The sequence below is a fragment of the Phyllosticta capitalensis genome, assembly GCF_038381095.1.
Source record: "Phyllosticta capitalensis strain CBS 128856 chromosome Unknown BKA78scaffold_11, whole genome shotgun sequence".
Lineage (NCBI taxonomy): Eukaryota > Fungi > Ascomycota > Dothideomycetes > Botryosphaeriales > Phyllostictaceae > Phyllosticta > Phyllosticta capitalensis.
The window spans coordinates 520977-546619 of record NW_027117449.1 but is presented as its reverse complement, the minus strand read 5'-3'; the positions used below and the strand labels follow the sequence as shown (position 1 = coordinate 546619).

Below are 25643 nucleotides of genomic sequence, written 5' to 3'. Positions count from 1 at the left end.
GTGGACAGCTCAGTCCAAGCTAGGCAAAAGACGACAACCAAGACGGGAGCAAGAGTCAGCAGCAGAAGAAACAAGACTGTCGACGACAGGAAAGAGAGTTAAGAGTGGCAGGTAGACGGGAGAAATAAAAATGGCCAGCAGACAACTATATACAGGCCCTGCCACGCCTTTTTTGTGAATTCTCTCGACAGTTGCCAACCAGAGCCCGGCGCTCCAGAGCGGGATCACAGATGACAGACGAAAGGGCCTACTCGAAACTTTTTTGGCGGAAACGGCAAACGGGTCATGGAAGGCTGTGGCTTTGGTCGTGTGTCAGACGAGCGGCAGCATGGGCTGGGCTTGGGTGCGCATCCGGCCATTGGATCTCGGGGGGTGTGAGGTCATGGTGGGAGCTCGAGGTAGGGAAGACGATGGCTGCCGTCGATGCCCTCTTGGAGCTTGCCCGCCGTCGACTCCAGCCACCGGGGTAAGCATAAGATGGCTCAGAGGGGTGAGAAGCTTGGGCAGGACTAGTACTTGGCCAAATTGGTCGAATTGGGCTTGACGGCCTCTGCAAAGACACTGTTCAGTCAGCACCTCACTTTTGCAGATGGTCGACGTCTTGGTGCAAGAGGATGAGGGTTGCGGGAGCGAGCCGGAGCCAAACCTTCACAACCTTGGTGCTCCTGGCCATGACCACACGTCGCCGCGTCGGCAGCGAAAATGCCTGCAGCCAAAACGCGGCCAGCGCCGCCAAAAAATAGAAAACTGGAAAGGTACCATGGGTGCCACTGCTACAGACCATTGACCTGCGGACTGCATTGTTGAACGACTCACCTCACCGACTTTGACCTCTTCACGGGACCTTATCATCAGCATCCTCATCAGCATCCTCAGCAATCATCCTCCAAGCCTTACTCAGCGCTACCGGCTCCAATCAATGCCATGTGGACATATGCATCGAAGGCGCCTCAGACCAAAAAATCTCACCTTGACAAGACTTTTGATTTGCACCTGCACCTAGACATGACCAGCAGGGCAGAAGATCAGAAAAAGCAGACGCCATTCCATCTGAGCACTCACCTCTTGAAGCCAGCCCGACGCCTCCAAGTCCACTTTTTTGGAGCAACCCATCGGCAGCCTGCCTTGCTCATCATCACCCACCTTCGGCTCTCCACCTCCACAGCGGTGCAATTCTTCGTCCGCAATGATGCATCGTCTGTTCGTCGTTGTCGGGTATCGCGCGCCATCCGTCGCCAATGCAAAACGAAACGGGGGCCAGCGCCCAATCCAGCTTGGCCCGGCACACGACGACCTGCAGACAAGAGACTCCGACACACAGATTGACGGCAGTTGGCGACTGACAGGAGGCACAAACAGACATCAGACATGCGATGCGCAGGGATGGGCGGGCCTGCACGGCGTCCCGACGCGCTCTTGCGGGCATGAGCGAGCCAGCGGAAGCGGGGGGCCAGGCCACACTCCTCCACGGTTCCCTCGACCTGCCGCCATCGCTCGCGGGGATGCCCTGCGCCCGCCTCTGCAGTAGCGCGTCGATCTCTTACACTTGTCGATCAGGTTAGGCCTCCTGCGGCTACCTACTCCAATTCATTGTTGCTGCCAGACGAGACGACAAACGCTGCAGCTATCTGCGTCGTTTTTGAAGTCGAGGCAGATTGTAGAGTAGCTGAACGGGCGGCTGGCTGGTGCGATGCGACCGAGATGAGGCGAACGAGAAAGGGGCGGTGCGCCAATTGTTTGCTGATTGAGATTGTCGTTGGGTGTTGAGTTCGGTAGCTGTGTAGGCATTAACAGGAAAGGCTGGGCGAATAGACTCGTCCATGACCGATGGCTGGTGCGGGCAAAGACTGCCAAACCTGCTCAAATAACTCCTTCTCATAGGACATCTTGACAAAAATTGAGGCTGGAGCGCACCAATTGGACACCCATCGTGGCGCACCTCACGTGTCCTGTGCAGCAGTCAAAGAGTTGATGCCCACGTGCGAGGCGAAGAGGCGTCCTGTCGGGCACTCCCATTCCTTCTCTTCCTTCCGTCCTTCGGATCTGATCTGTCTTCGCTTGCAAAAGCTATCGGGACCAAGAGTGCTCCATTGGATCCACGCGTGACGATCGCGAGGAAACGCGAGCGAGTCCAGCTGATGTTTTCTGTGCGTCGAGCGCTCTCTCAACCATTGAGGCATCACGGAGAGCGACTTGCGATGGTCGAGTAATGCGTGTTGAGTTTGCCATTTGTTGCTGCCTGGCCTCCTGGCTGGTGGTTGCCCGCCGCCGCCTGCCGGCTGTGGTACCTCGAGAAACCCGGTTCAGCAGAGTCAATCCTCTCCGCAAAAGCAACAACAAGCGAATCAAAACACCTTCTCTACTGTCAGGAGTGCAGAGGCGCGACCGGCCACACCGACCAGTTTCTCGCGGGCGCTGCCCGGCTCACCCCGCCTTTTCTCAGCTTAGCGCAGCGCCCAATGAGTGAAAGCCATGCCCAAGCGGTTGCTCGCCTCTCCTGTTTACATTCCAGAGACACTGGCTGGAGACAGAAATTTGCTCGTCGCGCGAAATCACTGCTACAGATATCAATGACGTTTTCGCAGCCACCCTTTTGTTTTGTTTACCGTCCCGGCCAAACGCGCAGCAGTTGGCGGCAATCGGACGCGTTCGGCTGGCGGGTCCATCACCATGCAGGAAAGGCGTGAAGCTAGATATGTCGGCTCTCGAAATGGCGCTCTATAGCGCCACCTACCACGCGCTGCATGCATCGTTCGGGACGACGGATGGCGGCGGGGGACAAACGGACAGACTGATGCATGCCTGCGCAACAGTTGCGCCGACGCTCGCCCTATTGACGATGCTCATCAGCCCTACGCCAGTCGCTGCAGACTAGATGAAATTAACCCGTATAGTTCGCTTTCATATTCGCTTTGGCGCCATTGGATGCAGCAAGCGCAGTCTGATCTGCTGGACGTTGTAAATGAGAAAAGTCAAAGGCAATGTCGGATCAGAAAAAGACAGGGAGGCAGAGGTAGATGGAGCGAATGAGGCAAAAGAGAAAATGAAAGAAAGGTGCTCACCCCGCCACCACCCAAGCCCAACAACTCATTAGATATGCCGCCTTGCCTCTGCTGTGTGTATGCGCGCAGTAAACGAACGAACGCCAGGAACCGTCGCTTGATGATGCCAAACAAGAGCCACCGGATACCCGCGCCCCAGCCCCCCAATGCAAATTACCTTCCGATCCATACCTGCCTATCCAAACGCCCAGTGCCAGTCCGCCAGTGGTATCAAAGCCAGGAAAAGGAGAAAACGACTGCATGCCGCCCACAAGAAAATGCCCGTGTGTGGTATCGAAGAAGAGGAGAACATCGCGCGAATTCACCGCCTGCACCCACGTTAGTAACGACAGTCGGCATCAATCAACGTCACTGGCGGAGGCCTCTGACTCTGCAAGGTTGCGCAGCGGGATGCCGTACTCGTGGTCGTCCTCCCAGTCGTCCTGAATGTCATCTTCGTCGTCGCTGAGCTGCCATGCCCCCGGAATGGTTTTACCAGGTCTCAGATTCCAAGTGTCCGGCGTGAAGCCCTTGGCAATCTGTTCAGCGATCCGCAGCATGAGCGCCACGAGTTTCGCTGGCGGTCCTATAAGCAAACCCATGGTCTTTTGAACGAGCGTGCTGGTCAGATGTTTGGTAGACTGCTTGCTGCCTTGTGGTTGGAAGAGGTTGGATGCCGGCGGCATGGGCGACAGTGCTCGCCGGCTTGGGTCCGAGGTGCCAGTCAATCGTCGAAGCTGGATCCTCTCGGGCGGCGTTGAGATGTCTGTGGCGGACATGTCTATGGCCGAGTCCAAGTCCGAGTAACTATCCAAGCTGGGGATCGACGCAGCCGAGACGGATCTTTCAAGCTTGGGAGTTTCCTTTGGTAGGTCCTCTGTCCGAATGATGGCCTGCGGTTGCTCTTCGTCCATTTGCGTTTCGGGTGTGATGGTGAGCTCTGAGAGCTCACGCTTGTGGTGGTGGGTTGGACGAATGTTCTCAACAATCTCCGCCCCTGCTCGTGTATCCTCCGTTGGCTCTCCACGGTAGGATCTGAGCTCATTGCGCGTCGAGGCCGCGTCAAAGTACAGGGATGACGGCCGAGAGACCGGTACCCTTGTGGTAGAGTCGTTGGGTGTTGCGTAGAAAGACTCTGCCGTTGATTTAATACTTGCAGCCTCTGAGTTCAGATTTGAGGTGGGCTCCGCATCTGAGTTCAATGGGAGGTTCGGTGGCGCAGTAAACGACCTTGTTCCTGCAGGCGCAGTCTCTCCTCGCGACCTGACCTTTACCAAGGGCTTTTGCTCTGACAGGGTTTCGTCATCTGCCACCGAGCTCGCTCCGGACGCAGTTGAACAGACGCTGGCGCGTCTATGTTCCTCTGAAAACACCGAAGCTGGACTTGCTTCTGATGCCGACGAAATCTCCGTCCCTTGGCTTAGTGGCCGTCCAGGCTCTTCAGGTCGCCAAATGCCATCCAACTTCCATTTCTTCGGCCTGCCTGGTGTGACTGGTCTCTTCCTACGACGCGGTGTCTCTGGAGCCTCGGGAATCTCGACATGGAAGCCCCTCGTAAATGGACAGGGCGTCTTTTCATAGCGCAATATCTTTTCCAACACGGCCTTCAGCTCTTCAATCTTTGCCAGATTCTCCTCTCCATCGCAGGGCAATTCGATGCGGAAGTATGAGTTCGGCGCTGGCTTTCGCAGCGCAAACTTGGCGACGCCGTCGACGCACCAGCATTGCGACTTGGGGAGGATGGGGTGCAGTAGGGATCCCGAATGGAGAAAGGCCACGGACCCAGGGACACGATAGATGCGCACAGGTCCTGTAGATGTGTGAGCATGCAGGCGCCAACGTGCAATTCATGCGACGTACCAGCTGCGACTGTTCGTTCCGTGGGCGAGCCCCACGACACGGTTCCCAGGGCGTCCTGGTCGCGGAGGCTCGAGATGTTGCTAGCACTCGATGTTGGTCTAGACGGTGACGTGACGGCCGTGAAGAGGACTATCCTGGCAAACCCATGGCAAAATAGAGTTTCTACTCCGTCGGCCGCGGGGATAGGGTCGGAAAATCTTGTCGCAGAGTTACTCGGGCGAGCAACGGGAGCTGTGAATGAGCGTCGGATCGGTTTGGGGTCCGCATTGCCTGCATGACCAGTAGCGGCGGACATCTTGTTGCTGGCAAATCATCCCCTCATTGCATGCTGACGAGGGAAATCTTGCGCCCGCGTATGAGGAGCGTTGTCGATGCAGGTGAATGTCGATGGTGAGTGGCTGGTGTTGCGGCCTGTGTCGCCGCTTGCTGACTAAGGCGCTCTCATGAGCCAAGCTAGTAAAGACATTGGGGTACCCGAACCCTATATAAATCGAGTGCGGCTGATTGACCCAGGGTAATTTACGAAGATCTCATTTTGGGTGTTTAGGACGATATCACGCCACGAAAATTTACGTCTAACGTTCTTGATTATCTACATTCCAGGCAAATGCCGTAAGGCTGAACCAAGCTGCGCATGCTATCAAGTAAGTGCTGGATTCGGGGCAGCAAATGGCCTGGACATGAAGAGCCCTCCGATCACAAATGCGGAGCAATGGCTAGCTGAGATTCAACGACGGCTGCTGTCTAGCTGCAATGGGCATGAGCACAGGATCACATCACTTCGTCAGCGCAACAATCCATACATATCGTAGTGAATCGCCAGAGTTCAGTATGGTAGACGCAAAGGGGATCTTGTTTTCATAAATTTCCTGAATCCCGCAGAGCAGTTCGCCTGAACCCATGTCCTCTTGTACGCCCATCTTTCCCGAGCCGCTCCTCATGCTTGTCATTACTCTTCTACTCCAGGTCGGCAGTCACGTTCGAGAATTCGCCCTTCTCCAGCTTGGTCTTCCAGAAGATCGGGTTGGTGTCGTTGAAGCCGTGCTTAACCCAGCCGTCTTCCTTGACGTGGTAAAGGTTGATGTATCCACCCGAAAACGCATCCCTGTGAGTAGCGGCGAGAATGCTGCGACGGCCAAGCTCCAGCGCGTCTTCATCCGACAAGTCGTAGTTGTACTCGGCGTCCAGAACACCGTAGGCGAAAGTCTGACCGGAACCAACGCAGAAGAGGTTACCGGCGAGGCGTGTTCCGTCGCTGTCGATGTAGTAGAGGGCAGGGCCCTCTTGAGGTGTCACGCCGGCACACATGGTACCCTGTCGGAGCATTCAGTATCCCGAAATCCCTACACACGTTGGGTGTTGTGACCTACCATGCTGAGACCCATGCCCTTGTAAGAGTACACCAGGTTTGCGAGAATCTTGGATGCGGCGGCGACTGAGATGCGGCGCTTGTGCCTGAGCTCGTGAAGACGGCATTGCATACCGAGGTATGCCAGCCAGTATTGACAGTCCTACGCCATGTCAGCTACCTATACATCCGCATCATGGCAGTCCCCAGGGTCTTGCTTACAGCAGCACCACCAGCCATCGTACCAAGCAAACAGCTGTTGATCTCGATGACCTTCTTGACAGTCTGACTGGCAATCCAGTTGCCGGCCGTAGCTCTAGAATCCGTCGCGACGATGATGCCACCCTTGAATCTGAATGCTAGTGTCGTAGTACCGTGGGCAAGCTTGATGGGACAGCTTGGGTTGGAGTAGTCGTCGGTCATGGAGCGCAGCCATGCTGCAGGCTGTCGACGAGCAGTTAGCTCATCTCCGATTTAAATGATCCAAGCTCATCATGGACATACCGCGGCGACGGGCGGAAGAGCAAACTTGAGGGACAGCGGCGGCGTGACTTCGACAAGCTCCTGTTGTTCCGATTGCGAGTAGCCCTCGTTCGCGTGTGCCGGGCGGGAGTACTGTTGGACGAGGGATTCCATGGTGAGTTGGCAGCGTAAGAGGAGGGGGCCAGTTGCGAGAGAAGGGACGGGCGAAGTGCTGATGACGGAGATTGAGGCGGCGTTGGTGATGATGTCGATAGGTGTTGATGAGAGCTCCAGCAGCTCGGCAGGCAACACCAGGCGCGCGTCTGACCGCCCGCGGAGCCCAGAGCGGAGCCGCCAAGACCTTCCACCTCTCTCTCCGCTCAACTAACTTTAATCCATTTCCTCACCACCGAACCGGGAAACATCTATTGAAGATAGACGGTCCTAAGCATTTTGACTTTTCAGCGACCAGGTAAATGGCTCCTCAACTGCTAAACCCACCAATCACAGCGCGCTGCTTAACTGGGAAAACAAGCCGTCAGATTTTCCAAGAAACGGTTGCGAAGAAGCGCACCAAGCAGACAGACCGTTAGAAGACTGGTTTGGTAGCTGCATCGCGACCCACAACAGTAAAGACTGTGCGAATTCGGACGACATGAGAGACCACCTCCGCCCTTTAGACTGATTGATGCCGAGGCTCGCGTGGTGGAGCACTTGCTTGATGCCCACGACCCGTCCCACCGCGCCTATTTGTCCTAAAGAGGCTAAACACCGAGCATAGCTTCAGCGAATAGCTACTCGCCCATCTGCTGCCACCAGAAGTTCATGCGCAGCTTCTTCGCCGTTTTCTGGAGGTCGTTGACGACGGGAGCGTTCGGCTGCCGGCACCCGACATCAACTGTCAATTTTTCCGCATCATGATTCCCCCTTTGGTATATTTCGCCTCTCTATTTCAATTGCTTAAATATGTACCAGCCCCCTGTCAGTACTGACTGCTATAATTCCAATTCGGTCCATTCCTTCGTCAAATACCTTTCAACGAGACCATCAATTTCATTTTCTTCACTAACCACCATGCAGCACTATTCTGCTGACGTTGTTGTCGTTGGTGCGGGGCTCAGTGGTCTTCAGACTGCACGACTCGTCCAAGAGGCAGGCCTGTCGTGTATCGTGCTTGAGGCCATTGATCGCGTGGGTGGGAAAACTCTATCCGTCAGGTCTGCCGAGTCTAATAGTGGCTACAACGACCTCGGGGCTGCTTGGATCAATGACACGACTCAGTCGAACATGTATGCTCTTCTGAATGAGCTCAAGCTCACTGCTGTCGTGCAGAGGGTCAAAGGGAAGGATGTCATGCTGTCGAAAGACGGTCAAGTTACCTTGGTCCCCCATGGAGACCTGCCGCCAGTATGTTGGCCTTCTTCTTTCAGAATCACTGAGGAAGAGTCACTGACGCCTTTCCAATTTCACAGGGAAAAGAAGAAGACGCTGCTTTACTGGCTCAGGTCTTTGCCACAGTAGACCAGCTCGTCGATGAAGACCTCGAGAGCCCGCGCGCGGCCGCAAAGGCTCGCAACCTTGACAGCGTTACCATTACCGAGTTTGGCGCAGAGATATCAGGTTCAAATGCACACGTCAAGACCCAGCTGGACACTTTATCACGAGCTCTTTGGGGAGCAAGTGCCGACGACGTCAGCGCCCTTTTCTTCATCAACTACTGCAAGGCCGACACGGGTCTTTCAAAACTCCTGTCCGATTCAAAGGACGGAGCACAATACCTCAGGATTCGAGAGGGTATGCTGGACAAAAGTTGCATTCTGCAATGGATTCACAGGCTAATCAACCACAGGAACGGCCTCATTCGCCAAAGGAATCGCTCGGAAGCTCACTCCCGGCTCAGTGATGCTTTCGACACCAGTCAAGTCGATCCATCAACATATGAACGGTGACTGCGAAGTCAAAAGCACCACAGGCTCCACATTTCACTGCAGAAAAGTCGTCGTCTCGATTTCCACCTGCCTCTACCCCATGATCGAGTTCAACCCGCCCCTACCACCAGCGAAGAAGACCCTGAGCGAAAACACAACCATGTGCTACTACTCCAAATTCATCCTCGTCTTCTCTTCGCCCTGGTGGCGCGACGCGGGTCTCTCCGGAGCGTTCGTCTCCGACGCCATCGGCCCCGTCACCTTCGCTTTCGAAACGTGCATGGACCTAGACAGCCAGTGGTCCATTACTTGCTTCGTCGTTGGCAAGCCCGGGCTTGAGTGGTCGAGGCTCCCTCTGGCTGTCCGCCGCCAAAAAGTCCTCGAGCAATTCAAGTACGCCTTCGGCAAGGCGACGAAGACGACCGTACCGGATCCGATCAACACCCTCGAGATGGAGTGGGCAAAGAATCCATACTTTCAGGGCGCTCCTTGTCCGGTCATGCCGCCTGGCGTCTTGACCACGGTGGGAAAGGCGATGAAGGAGCCTTTTGACAATGTCCACTTTGTGGGCACGGAGACTTCAGACGTCTGGCGTGGTTACATGGAGGGCGCCGTGAGGTCCGGAATCAGGGGCGCGAAAGAAGTCATTGAGGCCTTGCAGAGTCGCAGGAGCCTGCCTCTCGCAAAGCTCTGAGTGGAAATTGATTTTGACCGACGTCGACTTGTTGCTTTCGAGACACTCGCTCTTTGTCAGGACTGCCATCAATTGGTACGAGCATCCGTCTGTTTGGTCATCCTTTTTATCTTGCCATTGCTCAATGGAGCATCTTTCCGCTCACACGTTCTCAGTACTTATGAACGTCGGAGGCGCAAGCATACGGAATGGTTGACCGCACGCACGACCTTGGTTTGAGACACAGTCTTTCCACCCTTTCGCTTTTCAGTATGTCAAAGCCATCAAGCATCAAAAATACTTAGTAAGCACGGCTCACCTCTTATGGTGTGCCCCAATTCAACGGCCTTTTGTGTATGTTCTTCCTCTCCCCAGCCGCAGAATCAGATGTGCAACAAGCGCAACCGCGTCATTCAGTATCACTACTCAACAGCCCTAGCATTTCACAAAAGTGATGAAGAGCGGCCACAATGTCTTGGAACGGGAGCAAAGCTTCAAGTATCACCTGTCACCTAAGGCGGCTCAGGGGCCCAGCACGCCGAATGATCTTCACAACACGTCAACAATCGAGCTCAGACCTTGGACATATGACTAGCACGAGGACATGTGCCCATAGGACTTGTACTTCCGCGGGTATATAAGGAGTCGCTTTTTGCGCTGCTGTTCTCTAGCTTTCCTACTCAACTCAGGCGCATCGCGCAATCGACCGAGATGAACACACAAGAGTTCCACTCTGGTGGATACACGGTGAAAGTCAGGGCACACTTCCTGCTCCTCTGTCATTTTCTCCCTGCAGCGCATGGGATGCGTCGTCGTCTCACTGGCATGGACATCGCTCAAGAAGTGCTGACAGAGGAGGAATGTACGACGATACTCATTATCAACTTTGTTCGACAACAACAGTTTCCTTACAAACAGCAAGTATGCGGATGATCGGCTGACTTCTCAACGGTGAAGATTCTCGCAAGCGCCGAAGATGACTCAGGGGTCACTCGGTCACAACGTCCGTCCACGCCTGCATCACATCTTTTACACGTGCGACTAGGGGCATTGTGAAGAGGTATAAAAGCAGTTTCTCGCTCGCTCAACTTCTCGTTTCTTTCTCTGCTGACCAGAAGGCGATCCTAGTTTGAGTCGCTGCAAAAGAGGAAGCACACAACAGCTTCACTGTGTGGCGGAGACTTCAATCTCAATGACATCCCCGCTTTCTTTTGCTTTTCTGTTCTTTTCTCCTGGAAGTGCGTGGCATCTATTGCATACTGACTGGCCTTGTGTGTGAAGACCTTCTAGTGAAGCGCCACACTATTGTAGGATAAAGACCAGAAGCATAAGCTTACTCACCGCCGCTTCGAGGATACAATTTATCCCCGACGAAGAATGGCGACTGCGCGCCCAAACACCAGGACGCAGTGGAAGCGGTTTTGTTGTACTGACTGCGCGTTGCTCAAGTCGAGCTGAGCAGTGGAGGAAAGAATGGAAGCAGTCAGGTCTTCCAGCTTTAATATGCGGCCAGGCATCGACCAAATCACCTGACTGCTGGTCCAAACTTCTCCCTGCACCTTGAAACGCAGCCAGTGGTGTCATGTGCAGTGTGCTCCTATCTCCGCTCTTTCAGGGGTATATAAGCAATCACTCCTCTGCCAGATTTGAGCTTCTTTCCTCAACAGCTGTCGACCACAGGTTCGGTCTGCGCGGACCAGGCACAGTCGAAGACAGCACTGTGGAGGACTCGCAACCACCATGTTGGTTCACTGTCCTTTGTATCTGTCTCGCTGTTCCATTTTCCCATCAGTTCATGGATTTCGCCGCAGAATCACTCACTTGTGGCACACGCATCGGCACGATATGTCGGTGAGCTGCATCACTTACGACAACAGCGACTAAAAGCATCATCTACCACTTTTACTCAGCTGGATATCACACCGACCAAATTGGAGGCTCCACACAACGACTGGCAAAGAGCAAAGTCAGGTGGTATCAAAGGTTTGTCATGTAGACTGGGAATGTCTCAAGCCAAACTTGAGCAGTACAGGAAGCAAAGGTTTCGGCCAGATCTATCTGGTTTTATGTTCAGACAGACTCGGGGAACGACTCATCTGCTTTCTGCACGGTCACAAGACCAACCCCATCTCCCACTCTCACCTGATGGCTCTTGGTGCAACACCGCGTCCCCGTGACATTGTCTCCACATCATGGTATAAAAGCCTGTGAACTCTCGCTCGACAAGCTCGACATTCAAATATCACGGTTCCTTGCGCACGCAACATACCCGTAAATCCACAAAGCAGTGAAATCACTCACTCGGTGGAGGAGCCTACGCCTCAGAGTTACAGCGAAAGCGAAGTAGCCGTTCCATGCTGGAACCAAGACTTTGTCTGCCCCCTGAAAAGCCCGTTATTTGATGATGGAGAGACGTCCTGTAGAAGCAGCATTGTTAGATCATGACGCGAAACGGGCAGAGAGAGAGTGAAGTGAATGCTCAGGCTGCGGTGTGTAATCGACGGGGAAGACTCCCCCGAAGTGTAGTGTCTTCAACCACGTATTCCCGCCAGTTTTTTCTTTCGCCGAGACATCTCCTTTCCTCGAAGGATGCTGCTCTTGGGTTGCAAAAGAGAGATGCGAGCTCATGGAGCACCTTTAAATAACCCAGCCCCTCGATCTTTTCACGTGAACGGGCGAAAGACAAACACCCGGGCGCCACATATCCGGTCGCTGTAACTTCCACATTTGAAAGCCAGCTGACCCCCACACTGCTGATGCCTGAGCGAAAGACCAGGTGCTTGGAGTATAAGTAGGTACTGCCGTCCTCGCGCTCTTTCGATTTGCTCAGTCAGCTTTCCTCACACTGTACCTGGATGGCCTCAGAAAGATGATGACACTCCTGTTTCTGCTAACTTCTCTGAGGAAAACTACTGGTGGTTCTGGGAGCAGGAAAACACCTTCTTATTGCAGATGCCACTGTCTGAAGCAACATACAACGTGCCATGTATCTCTATGTAGTGCCACCAAGTCCCATCATTCAGACGTTGTGATGAGTATCTTTTTCCGTCATAGCCCCTCCAACTCTGAGACCCACCCCCCACATTCTTTGTCAGTATTTGCCACACCAAATATGTGTTCAAAGTTCCTGCGCGTCGAGAGGCGGTGCCAGACCGCTCGATCGTGCTGGTCTTGAAGAAGTGGTGCAGTACGAGGAATCGTCAAATTAGCGGTGGGAGGTGCAGGGCGTGGGCAACCATAAACCACGCGCTTTCCCAGGCAGGTGACCCCACGGCACCATCCGTCCGTGCGCCCTGAATCTCAGGTATTAAAGACTGCGTCTTCCCCACTACACTTCTTCCCAAAGCCAGCCGAATCCCCATGTGCGTCAAGCTGTGATGGACATGAAGACTGTGGGACATCAGACTTCTACTCCAATGACTCGCTTTTGGCGGTGCTCCCTTCTCGACCACCACACGGCTCTCCCTTCCTACTTTTGAGTCCGTGGAGCCGGCGGATAGATGGCATGGCATCGACTGATGATGTTGCTCAGCCGCGTCATTTTAGTGTACTCAAGCCTAGCATTGAACGCCTAAGTTTCTGCTTGGTCAGCACGTCGCTTGCAAAGAAGAGTAAAAGGAAGTCGAACCTGGAAGAGCACAGCCAACGGACACCACAGCAGTGACAAGAAGTAGGAGTTGCAAAAAGCGCAGTTCGTTGTATGTTGACAAACTGCATCCGCATTCCCGGCTCTCTGCCTAGGACGGAGGTCTGAGGGAAGAACGCCTGCGGAAATCCAGGCGGTATTTATACTGTCGTGGAATGCCTTCAGAAACAAAGAGACATCAATTTCCAATAGTAAAGAACTTCAGCATCACAGCTTGACAAGATTCGGTGGTGATGGATTGATTGCCTGGGAAAGTCATGCATGCATCTGTCCTTCATAGTTAATAGGGAGTAGAGCAAGCAAGCACAAACAGTGGGCGATCAGATTGCTCATCATCGCTAGAGGTCGAATGTCTATTCCTAGGAGGATGTTCATGAATCGTGGCCAACTCTTCGCAGAACAGAGAGTTTAAATACCCCAACACCAACGATCCTCTCACATGTCAAGGGGCAACACACGCTCCCGAAGCAGGCCCCCGAGTCACAGGACCACGTCGTCACTCGTCACTTCTGGGTCGGAGCAGCAGCTGACCCCTGAGCTCAGCAGAAGCCCGGCGCAGAGACCAAGTACTCTGAGTATATTTACCGTCCTAGCACCCCTTGAATCGGCTCACCGAGCAGTCTCTTCAAGATATCTTGAGACACCAAGAGCAAAATACTGCTGTAAGCCCGAACGCCATGGAAACTGCTGCTGCTGGTGGTAGTGGTGGCGGTGGCGCTGGAAATGGTCGGAGGTGAGCGTTTTTGGATTGCAGCAGCTACGCTCCGACGACGACGACATCAAGCCACGATGAAGGCCATCGCCACAAGCAAAGGGAAAAAGCCAAAGACCATCAACTACACATTGCCAATAAAAACACAATGAATACACATGAGCGCTATGTGAATTGGTTCGCTGCCCCACACACAGCACGGCTACCTACATTACTGCTACCAACAAACAGCCGCAGCAGAAAAATCCGAAAAAGCGCAGACCAAACAATGATACCACACAACAACACACTAGCATGCGACGCACTCCGCATCAAAGCATCCATTCATTCCATCTGCATGAATCGTAATCGTATGCTTATCCAAGAACCAACAGCAAAGAGAAAGCCAATGAAACAAGGGGAACGCAACCAAAGCAATCATAAGACATGTATTAGAACCGATTTCCCATACTAAGGGGAGAGGAGACGAGAGAAAGAGCAATGAAAAGAAGAAAGTGCTCGAAAAAAATGCTAACCACCATAAAACGTCCCATTCGCCTCGATCCCAAAACATTCCAGCACCTGCCAACCCGACCGGATGGGCAACCAACACACCAAGACGCCATGCAAGGCCGTAAAAGTCCTCAACTCGACACCAACTCCGCAAACCGACAACCTACTTGCCAACCTCCGTCTCGGTGCCCTCCGTCGTCACGCCGCTGGCGCAACTGCTGCTGACGCAGCTACTCTCCTCCTCGGCGACGCGGCGGAAGTAGTCAACCATGCCGTTTGGCATGGCACCAGCCGTCGGAATCTCGCTGCCGAGGCCACTGTCGCTCATGACGTGGTAAGCAGTGGTGTCGATGGGGTGGGGAGGCGTCTTCTTGCCCGAGGCGGCGACTTCGGCGGGCGTATCATGAACGCCAACCTCGGAGACGTCCATGTCCTTGTCGAGCTGCGCCATGCGTGTCTCGGCGTCGATCTCGGGCGGCGGGGAGGGAGATGCAGAGCTGTCTTTGCTCTGAGGAACGTGAGGCTTGGGGTTGCCGTCAACCTCGTCAACGGCCGTCATGGACTCGTCGTGCTTCGTCTCAGAATCGTCCTCGTCAATGATTTCACGGTCAACGGCGGCAGGGGCAGAGGTCGGCGCAGTAGACGCGGTCGTCGCCAAGGCATCGCCAGGAGTCGGTGTGAGGGACTTGTCGTTATCACCGGCTTCCGTCTCGGTTGCGTCCTGAAAGTCATCCTCGGCGTCCTCGTCGCTAACGTCGCCGCCAGAGTAGATGCTGCTGCGCTCATCGCCCTCAGTCCTTGGACCGCGCGATGTGCCGTTGCTTTCGCCGCTCACTTCGCTGTCGGTGATGTAGCTGGAGCCATACGTGTACTCTGAGCCAGCAAGGTAGCTGCTACGACGGTCACCGTCCGTGCCAGGCGAGATGTCCTCGAGATCACGCGTGTACTCCGACCGGTCGTCGTACGTGCTTGCAATCTCCGAACCTGTCACGATACTGTGGCGACGCTGGGTGCTGGCAGCATCGCTTTGCTCAATTTCGGTGCCGAGGTCTTCTTCAGCCTCGGACAGAATGTCGTTTTCCTTGTTCGCAAGGTCACTGACGGCACGCTGCTGCTTGACTGCGCCCCACGAGACTTTGCGACCGTTGGTTCCCAGGCCGAAGTTGGTCTTGACCGAGTGGCTGCGCTTGAGTCCAGTGTTTGGCATGCCCGAGAGACCGTGGCCAGGACCCTTTGGACTGCGTGAGTTGGGATCAATCTGGCTGAGGGAGAAGATGCGTCTGTTGGCCGGGTCCACGGGCAAGCCCATGCTTTGACGTTTGACGGATGGACGGTTCATAGCAAAGGCTACATTCTTTGCCGCAGCGCTCGGAGGTGGCATCGCTGTCGCGTCCTCAGCAATGGCTTTCGGATCGCGAGGCCTGGGGACGCGCTTGCGGTTGGAGGACATGAGTTGGCCCCGACCAATTTCCATGGTGAGCGCGATGACGTTACGCTCCAAGTCATCTATACCGGCCTGCATGGCCTTGCTTTCTTCCTTGCGAAGGTCAATGGCCATTTCCAGTGCGGCAACTTCGGCCCTGAGGCGAGACTTTTGAGCCATCAGGTACTCCTTGTCGCTGCGCAGGCCTTCGACGATGTGACGGACGTGATCCTTTTCGCCATTGAGGTAGTGGATATCCTGCTCAATCTGCTCTTTTTGGCAAAGGCGACGCTCGATGAGCAGAGCGATTTCTTCATTCTCCTTCTCCCTGTTTTCGTGGCCTTCTGTGATGAGCTTGGTCTGGCTCTTGACAAAATCCGAAATCTCGGTAGCAGCGCGGACGACTTGCGTTTGGATTTCTTGGAGGCACTCGAGCTGCTCTGTCGACTTTTCAGCCTCGACTGCATGGCCTAGGAGCTTGTCAAGCTTCTCTTGGAGCGAGGTGTCGTCAAACTTTTCCGTAGTCTCGGGCGAAGGCAGCAGAGCGGGAAGTCCGGCGAAGAAGCTCTCCTTGAGTTGCTCAGAGCGAGTCTTTTCCTCTTCTTTGGCAGCCTCAGCAGCTGCCTTGGCCTCATCCTGAGCTTCCTTGTGCTGGTGGGCCAACGCGAGGACTTCTTGAAGCGTGACCAAGAACTTGGGATGGTTCTCGGTGAGGTCGTCTTGCATGGCGGTGAGGGCAGTCAAGGCCTTTGCAATCTCATCCCGAGTGCACTCGTGTTCCTTGATGTTGTCTTCGTGAGCATTCGCAATCTCTTCTCGAGTTGCCTCATGCTCGCCCTTGTTGTCGTCGTGGCTTTCATCAATTTTCGCCGCCATGTCTGTCATGCCTTGCGATACAACTGCTGCCTCGCTGTTGACCTTTTCCGCCGTCTCCTTGAGCGTAGAGTCCATGGCCGTGACAGTAGTGCCGAGTGTGTCCATGGTTACTTTGAGCTCCTCGGTCATGCCCTTGGCGCCACTCATCATTTCTTCTTGCTGGGCAGTCTTCTCGTCCAGCTTCTGCGCTTGCGACTCTGCGATGACCAGCATGTCATCATTCTTGTTCATTAGGTCCGCAAACTTTTCTTCGAGCTTCTCAGTCAGACCATTGATGATGGCATCTTTGACCTCGTCGTGCTTTTCCAGGCTGGCGGTTGCCTTGCTTCCAGAGTCGACCTTTATTTCCTCGATGGAGCCGTGGGCGCGCTCAAACTCGCGAGTAAGAGTCTCCATGAGCTCCTTAACATCAGCTGTGACGTTGTACTTGGTACCAATGTCCTCCTCAAGAGTTTTGAGCGTCTCTTTGACACCATCAACACCTTGTCCACCCTCCTGAAGCTTGGTGTGGATCTCCTCCTTTACGGCCTCGAGGTATTCTCTTACCTCGCCGACCTTGGTGATGATGGTTTCAGACTCATTCTTGCGGTCGTCGAATGCCTTTGCTGTGACATTGATGTCGTTTTCATAAGCATCCTTGAGCTTGTCGTAGCCTTCGCGCAAGTCGTTGATGAGGCCGACCAATTGCTCGTGCTCGACCTTTGTGGGAACGGTCTCGGAGTCGGGGAGGGTGGCTACCTTGGCGCTGAGCTCAGAAATGGCAACCGATACAGCGTCGATGTGCTCCTTCTTGGCATCCAGAGCCTTTTCGTCATCGGACGGCAGAGCAGCCTTGAGCTCTTCGACACCGCCCTTGATTTCTCCGACGAGCACTTCCACAAGCGCCACATCGCCCTTGGAAGCCACGTCCTCGCCACTAATCTTCTCCGCGAGCTTGCTGATGGCTTCACTGATGTCGAGGACCCCAGCTTCGACAACATCAAGGTGCTCCTTCTTGGCAAGGGTTTCCGGGTCCGGTAAATCATCGAGTTTTGCCTTGGTATTCTGAACCAGCGTCTCAATGGCATCAGTGTCTTCTTTTTTGGCGACACCATCAATGAGATCACTGTCGCGCTTCTTGTCCTCAGACAAGACAACGATGGCCGCTTGCAGGTCCTTCAGAATTTCCGAAATCTCTCCCAGGTCATGCTTGAAGTCCATGCCAGCGAAGCGCTCATCCAAATTGGCATGAAGGTCTTCGAGCTTGGCGTCGAGGCCGGCCAGATCGTCCTTGTCCACGACTTTGCCGACCACGCTGTCCAAATCATCCTTGAGAGCAACGCCCTCCGGAACTGCGGAAGGCGCCTGGAAGTTTTGCATATTGTCGTCCATGGCCTCGACCTTGATCTTGAGTTGGGTCATCATGACCTCCAAATCTTTGAGGTCGTCCCTTGCAAGACCGGCAGGGCGTTCAACGTTGACTTGCGGGTGATCGCGACTGAGAGCACTCTCTGGGTCATCAGCCAGCACGACCTCATTGCCAACAGCCGAAGGAGAAAGGTCATCCTCAACCGTGGCTTTCTTGTCGCCCTTGAGACGAGTGATTTCCGTGGTGATGGTTCTGATGCCGTCTTTGAGAGTCTCCAGAATCTCGTAATTGACAGACATGTCCATGGGCTTGGGCTCAATACCATTGATTTCGGTGCGCAGGGACTCGACGCCGTCGTTCAAAGCGTCGAGAATCTCGCCGGTTGCTGACATGGAACGCTCGGGGTTGTCAATCTTCTTGTCAAGGTGGGAGCGGAGGTCGTCGAGGCCAAGCCGAAGCGTCTCGTGAATCTCGTCAGTGTCAGCACGGCGAGCGACACCGCCGGCAATGGAGCTCCGAAGTTGCTCCAAAGTCTCGTTTAGTGCTTGCAGGAATTCCTCGCTCAGCCCGAGGTTGGAGGCTTGCATCTGTGCCTCTCTGATGCCTTCAAGGCCACCTCGCAGAGTGTCAAGAATCTCTTCCTTTTCTTCGAAAGAGCCGCTTTTGACAAGAGTACCACCCAGAGTCTCGCGCAAATGCTCGAGCTCCTCCTTGACGGCTCCCAGCGTCTCTTTGGACGACTCGCCTTGATCTGAGGTGATTTGAGTGCGAATGGCCTCCATTTGCTCGCGGATTGTCTCCACAAGATCGTCATGCGATGAAGCGTCCCCCTTGACAATGGTCGAGGCAAGCACTTCGCGGAGGTGGCTAAACTCGTCCTTGAACATATTCAGCATGTCATCGTTCGATGAGATGGACCTAGTATCCGTGTCTCGAGAATCGAGCTTGTTGTGCAGACCTTCGAGGCTTGCGTGAATCGTGTCCAAGATCTCGTCTCGCTGGGATGCGGTGCCGCTGAGAACCGAATCACGGAGCTGCTCGAATTCGGCCTTCATGGCTTCTTCGACTTCCTCCTTGGTCGAGTCCTCCTCGGCGCGCTTGACCATTTCGACCTTGAGACTCTCAAATCCCTCGTGGAGAAGGCCGAGAACTTCCTTGTTGTCGTTCTTGGCAGCGGGTACGATTTGGCTGCTCATCGATTCGTGAAGGTGCTCAAACTCTGACCGGATGTACTCAAGCATCTCGTGACGGTTGAGGGACTGATCTCCCTGAGGGCCAGCCGCGACGTAGCCTTGAACGTCGGACCGGAGATTTTCAAGACCTGTTCGCAGCGAGTCGATGATTTCGTCCTTTCCGGTGACATCCTGCGCGCGATCGACGTATCGCTCGATCTCCCCACGGAGAGCCTCCATGCCGTCCTTCATGGCATCCAGCACTTGCTCGGTATCACGTCCATTGGCAGAGGAGTAGGCCTTGAACTCCGCCCGCATGTGGTCGACGAGGTCTTGCAACTGCAAAACTTGGTCTCCGTAGTTCATCTGGATGGGCGGAAGAGTCATGTTGTCCAGGCCTGCCTTGACAGCCTCGAAAAGGTCTTCTCTCGAAATGTCAAGCTCGAGGCCCTCTTGACGAGCACGAGAGACAGCTTCGACCATCTCGTCGCGCGAAGCTCGGGCTTCTTGAGCGGCACGAGAGACCGCTTCAATCAGTTCCTCCCGTGACATGTGAGCCTCTTGAGCAGCGCTGGCGCCATAAGTCTCGAAGCCCTGCCTGACGGCTTCGAGCAAAATACCGTGGGCAACCTGGGGGTCCAGTTGAGGTTGAGCGGGGGCTGCCACTTGCATAGCCTTGTTTTCGTCCAAGCATTCGCGGACGGCGGAGATGACCTCCTCACGAATCTCGTGAGTCTCAATAGCAGCCTGAGGAATTTCGACGTGCTGCATAGCTTCGAGAACCGCGTCCATGACCTCCTCACGGCTGATTTGATGGTTGGGAGCAGCCAACGAAGAGCGGTATTGGTCGAGGCCTTCCCGGAGACAGTCCAGAATGTCGTCGCGCTCGAGTCCAAATTGCTGAAATTCGAATTGCGGCTTGTTGCTGTCGTACGCCTCCTTGACAGCTTCGACGATGGTCTCCTTGTTGAGAGGCGCCTCGGCCTCGTGTTGACCAGCAAGCGTACGCTTGACAACAGCGTGGACCTCTTCGTTGCTGACACTCGAAGCAAGTGAGTCACGGCGTCGCTGGTGGAAGAAATGTTGCATCTGCTCCTGAAGCTCTGCCATTGCTTCGCGAACGATTGCGGCAACATCCTCTTTTTCCACGCCGTCCTCAATTGCCAGCGCGCCACTGCTGTTTGGAGTCACTTCGTCGATTTTCCGGCCCAGCTCGCGGCCCATGCCAAGCACTTCGCCGCGCAGGTCGCGCACAAGAGCCTTGACTTCGGCCGTTATTCCTCCAGACTTGGTGACGCTCTCATGAATCTTCTTCATCATCTTGATCATGTCGTTGCTGACAAAATCGCCGCCCGCTGGTGCCTTGGCGGAATAGGGCTTTGATGAATTCGCATCGCTTTGTTGTGGTGCAAAACCAGCCGACTTGAGCTCCCGAGTAGCCCGCGCGACAGCACCAGCGTTAGTCGACGGTTGATCTCCATTGGTAGTGTCGCGGAAAGTCAACGCATGACTGTCCGATCCAGACTTGATGAACTCCACCAACTCGCCAACTTTCTTCGCCGACTCGCTAGACTCCTGGTTTGCCTTTTCGAAGAGCGTATTGAGACTGTTTATCAGACGCTCCTGGCCGTCTTTCGTAACCATTTCTCGAATAATCTTCTCGAGCATGGCGACACTAGCGGCACCCTCGATAGAGTATGGGTTTCCATGTTCGTCGTGGTAAGGAGGAGCTATGCGAGGAAGTCGAAAACCGCCCTTGTCACCTGATGGAGGTGTACCTGGGCCACTGTTGAAGCCACCAAAGCTATTTGAGCGAGAGTGCATTCCAGGAGCTTGAGGAGGAGTAAAGACGGACATGGCGTTGAGGTTGAGTGAGAGCTCCTTCAGACTTTTTCTAATGTCCTCGTCGCGGGAGTTGGTGGCCTCTTTGAGACTGATGAGATCCGTGGCATTGTCTTTGCTGCGCCGGCTCAACTGCGTCATTTCATGCTGCAAGTTGGTCGCAATCGTCGCAATCTCTCTAATCTGGACGGACAAATCAGGCTGCTCTTGTTTGGGTCTTGGTGTAGCACCATTGGTGGTCTCGTATAGGGGGGACTCAAAGTCGCGGACAGGCATCGACTGTAGAGCCATGTACGTGGCCGAGGGGGGCGTGTTTTCTCCTAGTATAGCCTTGTGATTGGATCTGCTCGACGGGCGCAAGTTCGGTGTATCCTTCATGAAGCCGCGATCGGCAGGGGTAGGTGTTGATACGAGCGAGCTGCTCTTGTCTGGAGAAGTAGGGGGCGAGCTTAAGCTGTCTCCGAGGCCAGAAGTGCTAGTCCGGCTGCCTGGCCGCTCTGGTGATGTACCTGCAGACCTGGTAGGGTTGAGGAAACTGCGAAAGTCGCGAATGTTGACGTCTTGCAATGACTGCATTCTCTTGTGCGCAGCGCCTTTTATCAAAGAGCGCTCGGGCGAGCTCGACTTTGGAGGTGGAGGATTCATAGTGTACGGAGAGGGCGCATTTTCGCGGGCCTTTTCTTCAATCTGGCGGGCGGCAGCAGCAATAGCGGCAGAAGTGTTTGGACGAGTGCTCGGAGAGCCTGGGTTCGGATTAAGAGGAAGTGGAGGAGGCGCGCGCTCGGGATCTGAGCTGTCCCACCTGTTGAGTCGGAAACAACTGGTTAGTGGCATTGTCACTTTTGGGAGTAAATCATCCACTTCATGTTTATGACTGAACAAGGACTTAGGACTGCAAAAACAATGGGGAGGCGCGATGCGACGGAGGCTTACATGGGGACTGGCTTTCTGGTCGGAGAAAGCGGCGACTCGGGAAAGGAATGCTGATGCTTGACGAGGGCATCCGGCTCCCTGGAGCTCGAGCGGCTCGAAGACGACATGGTGGACAAGCTTTCTTGTGTAGCGCTGTATGGGTATCTCAAATCGAAGCAAGAATGCGAGCAATGCGTGGTGGACTCGGAGGAATGCGCGGATCACTGAGGCTCTGTGCGCGACGGGTCAAGAGCACATGCCCTGCGGTTGAGGGGGAATTGAGCGGCGCAAAGTGGTGGATTTGAAGCGGAGGGGTAGCAAAGCAGACAAAACTTTTGTGAAAAGCAGAAGCCAAGTTTGTTGACGCAGGATTCAGAAGAGGCAGAAGGTGTAGCAGTGATACAGAGCGGCAGGCGTCGATCGAGCAACCCCAAACAGAAGTAAACAACGCACAGACCAGGGGGACCAGGGCAGGGCGATCCAGCGGGCGCCAAAAAAACGAGTGGACAAGAAGGAAGACCACCACTCTTCGCTTCTCCACGTCACGCTGCTGCCCATGCGGAGCCTTTGCTCCTGTCCTTCCAATCGCCGCCCCAGATTCAGCCCAGAGCGACAACTTCTCCGGCAGTCTTGCAGCTGCGTGCGAATGCCCATAGCAACGGGGGCCGAGGACGAGAGGCCAGCGGCACAGCTCGCCGAGACACGAGACAGCTGTCCACCACGCACACGTACATATGTAGACATGAAGTTAGAGACCAACCAGTTTCCAAGTCAAGGCGTGATGCATGGCCATTCGTCATGTTGGGCAGCCGTCAATCGCTTCGGCGGTACGCAAGTGAGACGACCAGACTGAGTCGAGAGACAGTCGTAAACTGCGTCTGCATATTATGCACCCCTTCGAAGATGATGCGATTGTCACGTCGATGCTTTGGAGCGAGGTGTTGGTTTGGTGTTGCACTGCTACCACGGCAATTTTCTCTTGGCGTTCGGAGCGGAGTAACCCATCCTCCGACCGACCGGCCCGGCTTCGCGTGATTCCTGACGTCCCACACTCGAAATTGAACGTACTTACCGACGACATATCACGACTTTCCCCTCCGTTCAACTGACGACAGCAGGCAAGATGAAGTGTACGTTTGACGCCCTCCGAATCGCCCATTGCCATCAAATCTGACATTTTTGGTTTTGCAGTCCTCAAGGTCGGCCGTGTCGCCATCATCACCCGGGGCCGCTTTGCTGGCAAGAAGGTACGACAAACCCTGACGACCGCCTCGACCGCGCCATCGTAATCGCATCCCACGGACACGCGAATCGCGGATCGAGAAGAATTGTGGAGGGACAGAGTTGACGGGCGAAACAACAGGTCGTGATCATCCAGCCCCAGGACAGCGGCAGCAAGTCGCACCCCTTCCCCCACGCGCTCGTCGCCGGCATCGAGCGCTACCCGTCCAAGGTCACGAGGCGCATGTCCAAGAAGAAGCAGACCAAGCGCTCCACGGTCAAGCCCTTCATCAAGACCGTCAACTACAACCACCTGATGCCCACTCGCTACACTCTCGAGCTTGAGGGTCTCAAGGGCGCCGTCTCCAACGACACCTTCAAGGAGGTCTCCCAGCGCGAGGACGCCAAGAAGAACGTCAAGAAGGCCCTGGAGGAGAGATACCAGAGCGGCAAGAACAGGTGGTTCTTCACTGCCTTGCGTGAGTGCCCCGCGCTTTTACTTTTTTGCAAACGGTGGCGGGGACGACGAATGCTGACAATTGGACGCAGGTTTCTAAGCGGTTCGTTTCTTTCGGAGATGTGGCATTGCGGTGGGGTACGGCTGCAATTCAGGTCCGGCGACACAAAGAGGGATGTAGCTGGATTTGAGCAAAAATTCAAATCAACCAATATACCATGAAGGGAGCCTGTCACCGCGCAGACACACAGTCCAATCGCGTGAACTTGTGCGTTGCGACGAGGAACAAACACGTTCCGGGCGCAGAACTTCTGGAGGGAAAAATGGTAACGGGGCGTACTACGGCATCAGTCTGCCTGGCGGTAGAAGACCATTGCAGTCAACCTACGAATGAACGAATCGTTTGCTGCTGTCAAACGCAAGACTCCGTCCGGCCCAAAGTTGAACCGCACTGCCGCACCAGCCGTTTCGTCTCCGTACTGCTAACCACAGAAGACCATTGGGATACGAAGCGAGTCGAACCATCCGTGGACCCTGCATGGCTAACTTTTTAGACCGCGAGCATTTCCCGTTTTGTTTAATCTAGAAGCACGACCGCCTTGATGGATTTGGCACCCCGGTCCATTCTTCGATGCTTCTCCTGCCACCGCACAGCTGACCAGAATCAAGCATTACGAGCAGATGTAGCGCAGATTGTAGTTTTCGTATTCCGCCACCGTTTCAACTACCGCTTCACACGTCAGGCCAACGAAGGACGAAAAATATCCACCTGCAATGTCTTCCACCACGCAACATCCTTATCCACCCACCAGAGGTCTCAAACACCTACCAGACCAAACGAAACGACCCGCAGTTTCCACGCCCACCCCGCGATACAACAGCCCACAACGGGGCGGCCGCCAGCGCGCATCCCGAGCCCGAGCCCGAATCCCGAGAAGCCGCGCCGGATCCGCGTTCCCCACGAATCGATCGCGCCGTCCCGACACCACCAGCACCATCTCCCAAGAAGCCCCAGCCGCGGCAGGCTGGTTTAGGGGACGCAATTTTGCTTTTCTTCGTGTTGATCGTCGACGTAACGACCGGTCGCCATGGCTTGATCTGAATCTCTGATCTGACCACTGAGAACTAGTGTCGTCCCAGTTTACTTATCTACGTGGCTCAATGCCTCCGCCGAGCGCCATTCCCGCCGCCTCTCTATCTGTGCCGCGGGATCGTTCTAACGTCAGCATGTCTCTGGATGTCTGTCGAATGCGGGAGGCTGGATAGTCAGACCTGTGCGTATGCCTCCAACGCTTCTACATGACGTAAAACGGCGGCGAGACGGTGCATCTCCAAAGACGAAATCACCACCCTTCTTCGCATTGAGGGTGTCGATTTGGCCATGCTCCTGCCCTGGAGTAGCATCAGCACACGGCTAGAGCACCCTCGTCTCCCAACCTCATCCCACCAGATTTTCATCCACACCTCCCTCTCTCCCTCTCACTTGAGCCGCATCACAAGACGCAGTAAACCCGCCTGTTTCTTCTCAAATGCCGGGCAGGTCAGCAGCGAGGCAAGACAAAAACCTCTCTCCAACTTAGCTGTAGGCTCTGTGCCATATCCCAGCACGACTAATTTGCCCATTTCCTCGCCAGCGACTATATTGCTCAAAGCTTTTGTGCATTGTGCGTACAAAGCCGTGGCTCTCTGAAACATTGAGACTTTGTTCAAGCACGATCTTGAATGGCAGGGAGGTCTTCTGAACGCAATGTCGACATGCACATCGTCACATCAACATGTAGACAAGACAAGCCATGTATGTAGACAGGCCAGCAGACAACGCGTCTCCCAACAGAAAAAGACGCCACTGTAGACACTTGCCCGTCTCATCCTCTGTCCACTGCACGGCGGGCAACCAGCTAGCCAACCAACGACTACTCTCCAAAACCACCACCTTCGCAACTTCCAGCGCGTCGTCACTCACTCGTTCGTCGCTTTCTTTCTCTGCTGCTGCCACTTATCCATCCGACTTACAGCTCTCCTCGCATCACACTCCCTCCACTCCTCCACCTCCCCTTCCCAGCCCAACTAGCCGTCAAATCCACAAATCCGCAAATACACAGGTTGTTAGCCTTCATCTCAACCATCACCCAGCTCTCAGCTCAGCTCAGCTCAGCTCAGCTCAGTGCAGCTCAACTTAACTTATTCTCCCTCCTGAGCAGCTCCTCGCGGTATACATGCATGTACAATC

General features: G+C 54.7%; 6 protein-coding genes across 6 annotated transcripts; 2 read left to right on the top strand and 4 right to left on the bottom strand.

Moving 5' to 3' along the window:
* Window positions 1–76: 76 nt before the first annotated feature.
* Window positions 77–1497, bottom strand: BKA78DRAFT_39772 (uncharacterized protein). Its single transcript, XM_066893116.1, has 4 exons — window positions 1063–1497; window positions 970–1011; window positions 817–844; window positions 77–561 (listed from the first exon to the last, which is right to left on the bottom strand). Exons 1-4 carry the CDS (start codon window positions 1368–1370, stop codon window positions 313–315), a joined length of 627 nt encoding a protein of 208 aa, XP_066739646.1. The 5' UTR covers window positions 1371–1497; the 3' UTR covers window positions 77–312.
* Window positions 1498–3400: 1903 nt separating this feature from the next.
* Window positions 3401–5196, bottom strand: BKA78DRAFT_356466 (inheritance of peroxisomes protein 1-domain-containing protein; the record flags this gene model as incomplete). Its single annotated transcript, XM_066892063.1, has 2 exons — window positions 3401–4851; window positions 4902–5196. 2 exons carry the CDS (start codon window positions 5194–5196, stop codon window positions 3401–3403), a joined length of 1746 nt encoding a protein of 581 aa, XP_066739645.1.
* Window positions 5197–5432: 236 nt separating this feature from the next.
* Window positions 5433–7115, bottom strand: BKA78DRAFT_324867 (nucleophile aminohydrolase). Its single transcript, XM_066889321.1, has 4 exons — window positions 6754–7115; window positions 6472–6693; window positions 6272–6412; window positions 5433–6215 (listed from the first exon to the last, which is right to left on the bottom strand). The coding sequence occupies exons 1-4, from the start codon at window positions 6883–6885 to the stop codon at window positions 5859–5861; spliced, it is 852 nt and encodes a 283-aa protein (XP_066739644.1). The 5' UTR covers window positions 6886–7115; the 3' UTR covers window positions 5433–5858.
* A 670-nt stretch (window positions 7116–7785) lies between these two features.
* On the top strand, window positions 7786–9333 carry BKA78DRAFT_356464 (uncharacterized protein; the record flags this gene model as incomplete). The annotated part of the gene is made up of 3 exons (XM_066892062.1): window positions 7786–8118; window positions 8184–8505; window positions 8561–9333. The coding sequence occupies 3 exons, from the start codon at window positions 7786–7788 to the stop codon at window positions 9331–9333; spliced, it is 1428 nt and encodes a 475-aa protein (XP_066739643.1).
* Window positions 9334–14325: 4992 nt separating this feature from the next.
* BKA78DRAFT_356463 (uncharacterized protein) lies at window positions 14326–21863 on the bottom strand (the record flags this gene model as incomplete). Its single annotated transcript, XM_066892061.1, has 2 exons — window positions 14326–21625; window positions 21757–21863. The coding sequence occupies 2 exons, from the start codon at window positions 21861–21863 to the stop codon at window positions 14326–14328; spliced, it is 7407 nt and encodes a 2468-aa protein (XP_066739642.1).
* Window positions 21864–22858: 995 nt separating this feature from the next.
* Window positions 22859–23513, top strand: BKA78DRAFT_299309 (60S ribosomal protein eL27; the record flags this gene model as incomplete). The annotated part of the gene is made up of 4 exons (XM_066887037.1): window positions 22859–22865; window positions 22927–22982; window positions 23099–23435; window positions 23506–23513. The coding sequence occupies 4 exons, from the start codon at window positions 22859–22861 to the stop codon at window positions 23511–23513; spliced, it is 408 nt and encodes a 135-aa protein (XP_066739641.1).
* Between the last annotated feature and the right edge of the window lie 2130 nt (window positions 23514–25643).